At 40.0% G+C, this 14180-nt stretch overlaps 1 protein-coding gene across 7 annotated transcripts in view; it reads right to left on the reverse strand.

Moving 5' to 3' along the window:
• The window catches only part of LOC131683352 (uncharacterized), a 126482-nt gene that overhangs the window by 36941 nt on the left and 75361 nt on the right, over positions 1-14180 (reverse strand). For all 7 annotated transcript variants that reach the window (XR_009304513.1, XM_058965242.1, XM_058965241.1 and 4 more), the window contains one exon: positions 5838-6051. Coding sequence is in view for 6 of the 7 variants with exons in the window: in XM_058965242.1 (XP_058821225.1) it covers positions 5838-6051 (214 nt within the window). In the remaining variant the exon portion in view is untranslated. The remainder of the gene's footprint in view (positions 1-5837; positions 6052-14180) is intronic.

A 14180-nucleotide genomic window follows, 5' to 3' on the forward strand; every position in this document is an offset into this window, starting at 1 on the left:
CAAGATCTTTGCGATAATTTCAACATGACCATCTTAAACACGGGAGAAATGACGCGGATTCCTACACCACCAGCACGCGCAAGCGCGTTGGATTTATCGCTTTGCTCGACATCGCTAAAGTTAGATTGCATGTGGAAGGTGATCCCTGATCCCCACGGTAGCGATCATTTGCCTATCGTGATTTCAATTGCTAACGGTTCAAGACCATCGAAAACAATCAATGTCTCGTATGACCTCACACGGAACATTGATTGGAAGAGTTACGCGACCGCGATATCCGTTAAAATCGAATCCACTCAAGAACTTCCTCCGGAGGAAGAGTACAGGTTTTTGGCTGGCTTGATTCTCGACAGTGCGAATCAAGCTCAGACTAAACCAGTACCCAGCGCGAATACCCATGGACGGTCTCCCACCCTGTGGTGGGATAAAGAGTGCTCAGAGCTGTACGCGGAAAAGTCCACTGCATATAAGGCCTTCCGGGAAGACGGGTTACCCGCTAGCTATCAACAGTACGCGTCGTTAGAAAGGCGAATGAAGAGTCTAATGAAAGCCAAAAAACGCAGTTATTGGCGCCGGTTCGTCGACGGGTTAACGAGAGAAACAGCGATGAGCACTCTTTGGGGTACGGCTCGACGTATGCGTAATCATAATAGTACCAACGAGAACGTGGAATATTCAAACCGTTGGATATTCGCTTTCGCCAAGAAGATCTGTCCGGACTCTGTCCCGGTACAGAAAACGTACCGCGCCGCGTCTTCTCACGATACCGCGAACGAAACACCGTTTTCGATGGTGGAGTTCTCACTTGCTCTCTTATCGTGCAACAATAACGCCCCAGGGTTAGACAGAATCAAATTCAACTTGCTGAAGAATCTGCCTGACACTGCAAAAAGGCGCCTGTTGAATTTATTTAACAAGTTTCTTGAGGGTAACATTGTCCCTTATGAATGGAGGCAAGTGAAGGTCATCGCCATCCAAAAACCAGGAAAACCAGCCTCCGACCACAACTCGTATCGGCCGATTGCAATGCTGTCCTGTATTCGGAAGTTGTTCGAGAAAATGATCATGTTTCGCCTCGACAATTGGGTTGAAGCAAATGGCTTACTGTCAGATACACAATTTGGCTTCCGCAAAGGCAAAGGGACGAACGATTGCCTTGCGTTGCTTTCTACAGAAATCCAAATGGCCTATGCTAACAGAGAGCAGATGGCATCAGTCTTCTTGGATATTAAGGGGGCTTTTGACTCAGTTTCTATCAACATTCTGTCAGAGAAGCTGCACCAGCATGGTCTTTCACCAATTTTAAATAACTTTTTGCTAAACCTGTTGTCTGAAAAGCACATGCACTTTTCGCATGGCGATTTAACAACATCGCGATTTAGCCACATGGGTCTTCCCCAGGGCTCATGTCTAAGTCCCCTGCTCTACAATTTTTACGTGAATGACATTGACGATTGTCTTGCCAATTCATGCACGCTAAGGCAACTTGCAGACGACGGGGTGGTCTCTGTTACAGGGCCCAAAGCTGCCGACTTGCAAGGACCATTACAAAATACCTTGGACAATTTGTCTGCTTGGGCTCTTCAGCTGGGTATTGAGTTCTCCACGGAGAAAACTGAGTTGGTTGTTTTTTCTAGGAAGCGTGAGCCGGCGCAACTCCAGCTTTTATTAATGGGTGCAACGATCAACCAGGTTTTCACATTTAAATATCTCGGGGTCTGGTTCGACTCTAAAGGTACCTGGGGATGTCACATTAGGTATCTGAAACAGAAATGCCAACAAAGGATCAATTTTCTCCGAACAATAACTGGAACATGGTGGGGTGCTCACCCAGGAGACCTGATCAGGTTGTACCAAACAACGATATTGTCGGTGATGGAGTACGGGTGTTTCTGTTTCCGCTCCGCTGCGAACATACACTTCATCAAGCTGGAGAGAATCCAGTATCGTTGCTTGCGCATTGCCTTGGGTTGCATGCACTCGACCCATACGATGAGTCTCGAAGTGATGGCGGGCGTTCTTCCGCTAAAAAATCGATTTTGGGAACTCTCATATCGATTGCTCATCCGATGCGACATTCTGAACCCGTTGGTAATTGAAAACTTCGAGAGGCTCGTCGAGCTTAATTCTCAAACCCGTTTTATGTCCTTGTACTTCGACTACATGGCACAGAGCATCAATCCTTCTTCGTACAATCCCAACCGTGTCCGTTTCCTAGATACTTCTGATTCTACTGTATTCTTCGACACATCCATGAAGGAAGAGATTCGTGGAATTCCGGACCATATACGCCCGCAGGTGATCCCCAATATATTTTATAATAAATTCCGAGAAGTCGACTGCGACAAAATGTTTTACACTGACGGATCAAATCTCGATGGGTCCACTGGCTTCGGTATCTTCAACAATACTATCACCGCTTCATTCAAGCTCAATGATCCCGCTTCAGTTTACGTCGCAGAGTTAGCTGCAATTCAGTACACCCTTGGGATCATCGACACTCTGCCCACAGATCACTACTTCATCGTTTCGGACAGCCTCAGCTCTATCGAGGCTCTTCGTGCGATGAAGCCTAAAAAGCAATTACCGTATTTTCTGGGGAAGATACAGGAGTCCTTGTGTACGTTATCTGAAAAATCTTATCAGATTACCTTTGTTTGGGTCCCCTCTCATTGTTCTATCCCGGGCAATGAAAAGGCCGACTCATTAGCAAAGGTGGGCGCATTAAATGGTGACATATACGAAAGACCAATCTGCTTCAACGAATTTTTTAGTATTTGTCGTCAGAGGACGCTCAACAGTTGGCAAACCTCGTGGAGCAATGGGGAACTTGGACGATGGCTACATTCGATTATCCCAAAGATATCAACGAAGCCTTGGTTCGGGGGGATGGATGTGGGTCGGGATTTTATTCGTGTAATGTCCCGACTTATGTCCAATCACTACACCATGGATGCGCATTTGCGGCGTATTGGGCTTGCGGAGAGTAGTCTGTGCGCTTGTGACGAGGGCTATCACGACATCGAACACGTTGTCTGGGTGTGCGCCGGGTATTGTGACGCCAGGTCTCAGTTAAAGGAATCCCTTCGGGCCCGAGGTAGACCACCCAATGTACCAGTCCGAGATATGCTGGCAACTCGTGATTTCCCCTATATGTCCCTTATTTATACCTTCATAAAAACGATAAATATCCCAATTTAGCCCCTCTCTTTTATTTCTCGTTTTTAGAGTTTCATCCTGCCTTGTGGAACCGATCAGCTCCAGAGTGCCACTATGTAACCGCCATCGTCCTTACCACTACGCCTGCATAGAAGGAAACTGAAGCGAGAGCGACTCGAGGTCCGATGACTTTTGAAGGATTCCCCGCGGGTCCGAAGAATACCCTCCGCCAATCCGGTACTCGACGACTTACTATACTGAGGCGCAAATTTGATTCGCTGATCCCCCTCCCCCCCCCCCCCCGCCGTTCGAGCGAAAGTTGCAAGTTTTGCTCTTCTTTCCCTGTCTCTCCCCTGTCCTTGATACAACTGCTGCTACACTGATGCGGAAATGAGCCACCCTTTGAATATCTTGACCAAGCATAAGTTTTAGTTAAAAAATTCAAATTAGTATTCTGTATTCCTAGTTTTAAGATAGCTATAATTTTTACTCTTTATTGAAACTCTTGTCCTCCATCTTGTAAATAGAATTGAATCCCTAGTTTTAAGATTTCTGTGAAATTTCTCATAAATATTTGTTCCCCCCTTTTGTGTACTAAACTATATTGTTAGTTTTAAGATAACCGTAAAATATTTCGTAAAATACTATTACTCCCCCTCTTGTATATCAAAGTGAATCCCTTGTTTTAATTTTTTTCATAAAAAAATCTTTTGGCCCTCTTTTGTATATTGAATCTTATTTCTAGTCTTAAGATAGCCGTAAACTTTCTTTTCCTTTGTAAAAAAAAATATTTCAACATTGTAACCTCCTAGTTTTAAGATATCCAAATGTAAAAACAAAAGCATTTGGCACCGCCAAGCTAACGCATTTGTGCCTATCAAATAAACGAAATGAATAAAAAAAAAAAAAAGCGATAGGCATAGCGGTAGGCTCATTTATAATTAACTTGGAAATAAACTTTAGTCAGAGTTGGACATTTGTGGTGAAAACACGCCTTTATTCCTTTTTAAAAATTAGATGTAGAAATTAAATATCATTAGTTATATATATATATATATATATATATATATATATATATATATATATATATATATATATATATATATATATATATATATATATATATATATATATATATATATATATATATATATATATATATATATATATATATATATATATATATATATATATATATATATATATATATATATATATATATATATATATATATATATATATATATATATATATATATATATATATATATATATATATATATATATATATATATATATATATATATATATATATATATATATATATATATATATATATATATATATATATATATATATATATTAGAGCTCTCCACATTTTGAAAAAGTTTTGAAATATACATGGGTCAGCTCAAAGTTTTGTTCTAGGTGTGAATTTAAGAACTTTCGCCAAAAATGGCTAATTTGGACATGATTTAGGGGTGTCTCCAATCAAAAATCGTGTTTTCGATATGTTTCCATATGAAGATCACTTACACTCTGATTTAATAGACCCTGCATGCCCACAAATCATCAAAGGTTGTTCCTTAGACATATCTTAAAATGTTTTAACAGGTTAACATAGCTCTAATCGCAATAGATAATTTGTTAACTGGATTTTTCTATAGAAACGTATATCAAAACCAAGAAAAAATATTAATTTTCCTTGGTTTCGATGTACTTTTCTATAAGAAAATCCAGTTAACAAATTTCCTATTGCGATTAGAGCAATGTTCACCTGTTCAAACATGTTAAGATATGTCTAAAGAACAACCTTTGATGATTTGTGGGCATGCAGGGTCTATTAAATCAGAGTGTAAGTGATCTTCATATGGAAACATATCGAAAACACGATTTTTGACTGGAGACACCTCTAAATCATGTCCAAATTAAGCCATTTTCGGCAAAAGTTCTTAAATTCACACGTAGAACAAAAATTGGAGCTGACCCATGTATATTTCAAAACTTTTTCAAAATGTAGAGAGGTCTAATATATATATATATATATATATATATATATATATATATATATATATATATATATATATATATATATATATATATATATATATATATATATATATATATATATATATATATATATATATATATATATATATATATATATATATATATATATATATATATATATATATATATATATATATATATATATATATATATATATATATATATATATATATATATATATATATATATATATATATATATATATATATATATATATATATATATATATATATATATATATATATATATATATATATATATATTATATATATATATATATATATATATATATATATATATATATATATATATATATATATATATATATATATATATATATATATATATATATATATATATATATATATATATATATATATATATATATATATATATATATATATATATATATATATATATATATATATATATATATATATATATATATATATATATATATATATATATATATATATATATATATATATATATATATATATATATATATATATATATTAGATTCGATATCCAAGATGGTGTGGAAATTGTAGTTTAGAACCAATATTTGAAGTCAGTCTACTGCCAATGAGTGAAAAAGGTCATAATTACCTGGTTCAACGTATCCGCCCGGAAGTTTCCAGGATTCTTTTATCAACGCATGTCTTTCACTGACAACTAAGATTTGTTTCTGCTCATTGATGACTAGAGCACCCACGCCAACCATAGTGTGTGCGTACGGCGGTATATTCATTTCTTCATCCTTCGGCAACCATCGATACATCATGACGAAGTTATCCTTGGCATGATGGAATTTAAACTGATTCTAGAAATAAAGTAGATGCAATTGCATAAGTAAAAATGCAAGATGACAAATGGCACCCTGGCAGCAACGAAAAACTTGAGTGTGATGTGTTTATCGCTAAATATCAGGGAAATTATGAAAAATGGCAAGCTTAGTTCGTCTCTAGCAGGTCAGAATCTGGTTTATGATTGTTTGAAGGCTGATACTTTGGCAATGGTTATTAGCAAAGGCGTTGTTTACGTTGCGTTGCGTTGTGACGATGATTTTGGCTGATTGCACACTAACTTCATTATGTTTGACTGCTGATTATCTAATAAGAGTTGTTTAGGAAATGGTAAGTAGGAATTCATCATTGCCGGCCGCCTCCATCTACTTAACGGAAGGACGACGATTCATCAGACTCTTCCATAGCACAGTGTTTTGAAACGTCGTTTTCGTGCTCAAAATTAATAGCGTCTAAACCGACTTTAGAGGTATAGTTTGTTCGGAGAAGTTGTTGTTCTTATGATTGCGCATCCTCAGGAGTATATCGTTCAGTGATCAATTCACCTTTAAGTGATATACGAAATTTATTTTCCTAACTAATTGAGCTAGAGACTTTGTGTCTTTGACAAAGTTGCAGCAAACGTTACTAAAAAGAAATTGCTGAAGACACCGTATATCTAGCTTCAATAGTTTACGAGTTATGGAACATATTATATGGAAGACCCCTTAAAATTAGTTTTTTCATGATACCTTTTTTCGACATTCTCGTATCTTCTTGGAATCTTCCACAAAGTTGTTTGCGGTATCGAAACACATATTTTTGCTGAACGTAGTTACTTCCTTTCTGTTGAATTTAAAAAGATATTCCATATATAGATATTATTTTACGATATTTTTGGGGTAACTTCCACCTTAAATAATTCGTTAAGGACCAAAATGGAGCAAACAACATCATAACATACTGAAAGTACTAGCTTTTTATTTTCATGTAATGGCCCGATTGTTAGTCGACGCGATTCTCTCCGAGTGTTATGTTCAATACAATATACAATTGCAGTGGTATAAAATGAAATATTCAAGATCCAGTCCTAACCTCAATATTGAACCAGCTTCTGATTGGTCATTTTGCCAGTCATGATATTTACAATCGGGATGGAAAACAGTGCTGCTGAATCTATTCTGGCTATTTTTCATACACATCAACATTTTGTGCAAATTGAATAAAAGACCTAAATGACGATATAGTTACGTGTATTGTTAAGAGAGACATGAATAAATATTTAATTTAATTTTTAAATGCAGCTAGCATTGTAAATCCTTGGTAGAGGTGCGATCTTTGAGGTACAATTATTTTCGGCAATTGTAAAAAACATTCAAAGGGAATCTGGCAACGATGAACGCTTGTTGTCTTCAGATTTACGACAGGGCCAAGTCGAGAAAATTAGGAAGAGCAAGAACAATGAGGTTGATACTAAGGTGTGGCAATGCTATTGCTCTCTCGCTCGATCTCTGTAAAGCACGTGGGCAGCAGATATATGGAAAAAATATGGAGTTGAATTTTATTACGTAATAAAGGAACAGAAATTGAGCGAGAAAGCAACAGAGCATTACCACACCTTAGTATCCAGTACATTGGAGCAAGAAGCCTGTTGTCGTCTCTTCTCTTAGGCTAAGAGAAGAGAAGACAATCGCGTAGCTAATTTGATCCAGTCCTAACCTCAATATTGAACCAGCTTCTGATTGGTCATTTTGCCAGTCATGAGCGTTCATTATATTTACAATCGGGATGGAAAACAGTGCTGCTGAATCTATTCTGGCTATTTTTCATACACATCAACATTTCGTGCAAATTGAATAAAAGACCTGAATGAAGATATAGTTACGTGTATTGTTAAGAGAGACATGAACAAATATTTAATTTAATTTTTAAATGCAGCTAGCATTGTAAATTCTTGGTAGCGGTGCGATCTTTTAGGTACAATTATTTTCGGCAATGTAAGAAGCATTCAAAGGGAATCTGGCAACGATGAACGCTTGTCTTCAGATTTACGGCAGGGCCAAGTCGAGAAAATTAAGAAGAGCAAGAAGCCTGTTGTCGTCTCTTCTCTTAGCTCTTACCCGGTCAAACCATTCGGAATTTGATTTGGAAAAATCGATTTTTTGCATCCGATCTTTTTGGCTCGATGTTTGACAACACCGATCTTTCTGCATATGTTTGCTGAGTAGACCAGCCTACGTACTTTTGCAGGATGGATCAGATGAATAGACTTCTGCGTTGCTTCAACAACTGTGTATGTCATAACAGTTTTTGCAACCGGCCGAGATGGTTGTGCCTCCAGGTGGAAGGTTTTGTTCTCGAGAGAGTGACGGAGTGCGGACGCTGTATGCGTTTTTGTGGGAGAGAGAGACCAGTTTGTTAAGTGTGAGTCGACAGTTTATACGTCGGAGGCGTGGTCAACGGCATCCTCGACAAGTGGTGTTTTGACAGCAAACCGCGGTTAGACGAATTTGCCTACCGCGGTGGCAGAAATCGACAGTGATCGTGGATGTACACACAGAAAAAATATATTGTATTGGTGTCGTCAAGCAATTCTAATCGACGAGAGGGGAAGCGTCACAGGTAGACCCATACGCTCTATTTGTCTACCGCAGAAGTGGTACGACGAATAAGGAAAACAAGTGGCACCGAAAAGTGCCGCATCGACAGTGGGATTTTCGCAGCAAGCGACAGGTAGCCACATTTGTCTACCACAGTGGTGGAAACGGAGAGAGCGCGCTTGTGGTGGTGATACCGACGAGAAGCTTAACCGGGGAGAGTTTTGAAGTGTTGCAGGTAGGCCTATTTCTCTACTGAAGAAGCAACGCGACGAAGAAGGACAGCAAGTGTCACATTGTCAAACAACGGGCACCGAGTTTACAACGTAACACATGAGGTGTGTTCTACCGGTATAACAGGTATATTTTTTATTCCTTTTTGTGATAGTTTTTCTTGCTAGGTAAAATGGATGAGGAGATGGGAGAACGAGTAACAGACCCTCCCCCTAAGCCTTCTGCTGAAAACGTAAACCCGATTAGAATTAAAATTTACCCAGAGTCGTCAACGGGACCATGGATTGTTTTTATTAGGCGTAAAGTAAAGGCGCTAAATATCTCAAATTTCGAAAGATTTGACTTCGCGATTCTCGGATGTAAAAGAGATCGTCAAAGTTAATAAAGATAAAATACGCATTGTCGTTGGTAGTCTCAAACAAGCCAATGCAATTGCTTCTTGCGAGCTTTTTACGCGTGAGTATAGAGCGTATATTCCTTCAAAGGAAATTGAAATTGATGGGGTCATCACAGAATCGAGTTTGACTGTTGATGACTTAATTAAGCATGGGGTTGGTCGTTTCAAAGACACTATACTTAAAGACGTAAAGATACTTGAATGCAAGCAATTGCATTCAGTATCACACGAAGGAGATAAAAAAGTTTATCGACTGTCTGACTCGTTTCGAGTGACTTTCGCTAGGTCTGCGTTGCCCAACTATGTCATTATCGATAAGATTCGTCTCCCTGTTCGCCTTTTTATCCCTCGTGTTATGAATTGTCTTAATTGTAAACAGCTTGGCCACACAGCCACTTACTGTTCCAATAAAGCACGGTGTGGCAAATGTGGGGGTTCTCATCAAGAGGATACATGCAATGAAAATTCAGAAAAATGTTTAATGTGCGGAGAAAACTCGCATGAGCTCCCTGCATGCCCCATTTATAAATTGCGCGAGGATAAAATTAAACGATCCTTGAAGGAGAGGTCTAAGCGCTCCTATGCAGAAATGTTGAAAAATGCTACCCCTAAACCCATCTTCTTAGAAAACACTTACACATCTCTATTTTCGGAACAGTCTGACTCTGACGGAGCGTGCGAAGGTACATCATTTGTTTTACCCGGAAATTCCAGAAAAAGAAAACAGTCTTCTTTTCCCAAGCTGCCAAGCAAGGGCCTTAAAATTTCTCCACCAATAGATAAACTGCGCCCAAAACCGAAAAATTCCGATTCGAAACCGAAATCAATTCCGCCCGGTTTTGGGAACGTACAATCCAAACAGAACACCATTACTGGAAATAATAAAATTTCGACTTCCTCTGAGCCTCAGCCGGGGGTAGGATTATTGAAATTTTCTGAAATTGTTGATTGGATTTTTAAAGCATTCAATATTTCTGAACCACTAAAGAGTATACTTTCTGCTTTCCTCCCCACAATTAGAACATTTTTAGAGCAGCTGATTGCTCAATGGCCCATCCTTGCAGCAATTATATCTTTCAATGGTTAATTCAACTCCTAAGGTGAAAGACTCCATCACTGTTTTACAGTGGAATTGCAGAAGTATCATACCAAAAATTGATTCCTTAAAAATTTTACTGCATAATTTGAAATGCGATGCTTTTGCTCTATGTGAAACATGGCTTACCTCAAACATTAATTTCAACTTAAATGATTTCAACATTATTCGCCTAGACCGAGACACCCCGTATGGAGGAGTGCTTCTAGGAATTAAAAAGTGCTATTCTTTCTATAGAATTACCATCCCCATGATTGCTGGCATTGAGGCTGTAGCAGTCCAAACGAATATTAAAAGCAAAGACATGTCTATCGCTTCTATATATATATACCTCCCAAAGTTCAAATTGGACAACGTCAAATTTTTGAGGTAGTGGAATCCATGGCTGCTCCGCGTCTGATACTGGGAGACTTCAACTCGCACGGAGTATTGTGGGGTTCCCTCTACAATGATAATCGATCCTCTTTGATATACAATGTTTGTGACGAATTCAATATGACAGTTTTAAATACTGGCGAAACAACACGCATCCCCAGACCTCCTGCACGTCCAAGTGCATTAGATCTATCTCTGTGCTCGACATCACTTCGGTTAGATTGCACGTGGAAGGTTGTACCTGATCCTCACGGTAGCGATCATTTGCCAATCGTTGTTTCAATTAACAGTGAGTTAGGCCTTACGAATTCAATCAATGTTCCTTACGACTTAACACGAAATATTGATTGGAAAACATACGAAACATTAATTTCCACTTCTCTTGCTTCGACAGAAGAGCTACCCCCTACCGAAGAATATGAATTCCTAGCGGGTTTAATTATTGAAGCAGCAGAACAAGCCCAAACGAAATGCAATCCTGGAATGACAATAAATAGACGGCCCCAGTCTCTACGCACCGCTCGATCGAGATAGAAGTGTTTTGTTTTCGGTCTGTTGGAAAAAGAACAGTGCAGTAATCCGCGTTCAAGGTTATTTTACCATTCTCTGCCTCTTCGAGGTTTGGACTTTTATTTTCTTTTGTGCGTGTGTTAACCGTTAGGCCACATTCCTCAACCTTTTGTTCGTAAAGCGAGGATTGAACAATAACCAGCTATTTAAGCTGGACTGGTGCGTCGTGGGAAACGAGTATACAGATAAGTGAAATCTACCTTTTTGATACCTTTACGGCTTTTTCCCGTCTGCGCGGGTGCTGACCCCGTGCGTTGACGGTGTCGATGGCTTCCTCCCCGGATGGCCAAATGGAGATCGAGTCGACTCCTAAGGCTCTCCCCCGACCCAAACAATATCCAGAGCTCTCGACCGGTCCCTTTGTGGTCTTCTTTCGGCCCAAAACAAAATCGCTGAATCTATTACAGATTTCAAAAGACCTAACGGAACGGTTCTCGGCTGTGATCGAAATAAAAAAGGTCCGCTCAGACAGGCTGAGGGTCGTGCTGACTAACTCAAAGCAGGCAAACGATATTGCTTGCTGCGAGCACTTTACGAAGGACTATCACGTGTATATTCCAGCTGTGAAAGTACAGTCTGAAGGCGTTGTCACCGATGACAGTTTGACATGCGAGGATCTGCTGCAGTACGGGGTTGGCCGTTTCAGAGACCGCTTACTTCAGCCAGTGAAAATACTCGAGTGCAAGCGTTTGCACTCAGTAGTAGTTGCGGGGGATGGTTCAAAAACGTACCCCCAATCAAACTCTTATCGGTTGACCTTCGCTGGTACCGCTTTGCCAAATTACGTCCTCTTGCACAAGGTTCGTCTGCCTGTGCGTCTGTTTGTGCCGCGGGTCATGAATTGCACAAAGTGTAAACAATTGGGTCACACAGCCACCCATTGTAGCAATAAGGCCCGCTGTGGAAAATGCGGGGAGAATCATCTAGATGATTCGTGCAGTAAGAATGCTGAGAAGTGTCCTTACTGTGCAGAGAATCTGCATGATATCTCGGCATGTCCCGCGTACAAACTACGCGGGGATAAACTAAAACGTTCCCTTGCTGGACGATCCGAACGTTCTTTTGCAGAAATGCTAAAGAAAGCTACACCACCAACCTCAACAAACATCTATGCTCACTTGCCTCCTAACGAGGGCGAGGCTGATGACCCACAAGAGGGAACATCTACTAGGGCGCCTAGAAGTTATAGGAAGAGGAGGAACATTTCCTCTCTTAAAGTTCGTTGTAAAGGCCAGAAGGTATCCCTTGACGGGACTCAGAAAGTCACATCTATTGGAAGTGTTGCAACCAAACCGAAGCAATTAGCTCCTGGTCTCGGAGGATTAAGCTCAGAGAAGGAGTTCCCAGCACTTCCCGGAACATCAAAAATCCCAAGTGTTCCTCTGTTTCAGTTCGAGAATAATCGCGGCACTGGAATTATCAAACTCTCGGACATTGTGGACTGGATAATAAAAACTTTCAATATAACTGATCCTATTAAAAGTCTGTTGTTAGCTTTTCTCCCTACAGTAAGAACATTTTTGAAGCAGTTGACTGCTAAATGGCCCCTCCTCTCAGCGATTGTATCCTTCGATGGCTAACTCATCGAACGAGGTCACGGATTTGATCACTGTTCTACAGTGGAATTGCAGAAGTATCATCCCGAAAATCGATTCCTTCAAAATTTTAATAAATAATTTGAGTTGCGATGCATTTGCATTATGTGAAACTTGGTTAACTTCCGACATAGATCTCAACTTCCACGACTTTAATATTATTCGCCTGGATCGAGAGACCCCCTATGGAGGAGTGCTTTTGGGGATCAAAAAGCGCTATTCCTTCTACAGAATTAACCTTCCCTCGATAACAGGTATTGAAGTTGTCGCTTGTCAAGTAACAATCAAAGGCAAAGATCTTTGCATAGCTTCCATATATATTCCCCCCAACACCGCGATTGGGCATCGCCGGCTACATGACATCATAGAATCCCTGCCTGCACCGCGACTAGTTTTAGGCGACTTTAACTCTCACGGTACGGAATGGGGTTGCCTTTATGATGATAACCGTTCCTCTTTAATTCACAATATTTGCGACAACTTCAACATGACAATTCTAAACACGGGTGAAATGACACGGATTCCTCCCCCACCAGCGCGCCCAAGCGCATTAGATTTATCCCTTTGCTCGACCTCGCTAAAGTTAGAATGCGCGTGGAAGGTAATCCCTGATCCCCACGGTAGCGACCATCTGCCGATCGTAGTCTCAATTAATAACGGCTCAAGGCCATTGGAAACAATCAATATTTCGTATGACCTCACACGAAATATCGATTGGAAGAGCTATGCTGCCGCGATATCCGACAACATCGAATCTACTCAAGAACTTCCTCCGGAGGAAGAGTATAGCTTTTTGGCTGGCTTGATTCTCGACAGCGCGAATCAAGCTCAGACTAAGCCAATACCCGGCGCGAACATACAAAAACGTTCTCCCAATCCCTGGTGGGACAAAGAGTGCTCAGACGTGTACGCAGAGAAGGCCGCCTCGTTTAAGACCTTCCGGAACGACGGGTTACCCGCTAGTTTTCGACAGTACGCGACGTTAGACAAGCGAATGAAGAGTTTGATGAAAGCCAAAAAACGCGGTTATTGGCGCCGGTTCGTCGACGGATTAACGAGAGAAACATCGATGAGCACTCTTTGGGGAACAGCCCGACGTATGCGAAATCGAAACAGTACTAATGAGAGCGTGGAATATTCAAACCGTTGGATATTCGATTTCGCCAAGAAGGTTTGTCCGGATTCCGCCCCGGCACAGAAGATCTACCGCGCCGCGTCCCGTCACGATAACGCGAACGAAACACCTTTTTCGATGGTGGAGTTCTCACTTGCTCTCTTGTCGTGTAACAATAAAGCTCCAGGG

The sequence above is a fragment of the Topomyia yanbarensis genome, chromosome 2, assembly GCF_030247195.1.
Source record: "Topomyia yanbarensis strain Yona2022 chromosome 2, ASM3024719v1, whole genome shotgun sequence".
Lineage (NCBI taxonomy): Eukaryota > Metazoa > Arthropoda > Insecta > Diptera > Culicidae > Topomyia > Topomyia yanbarensis.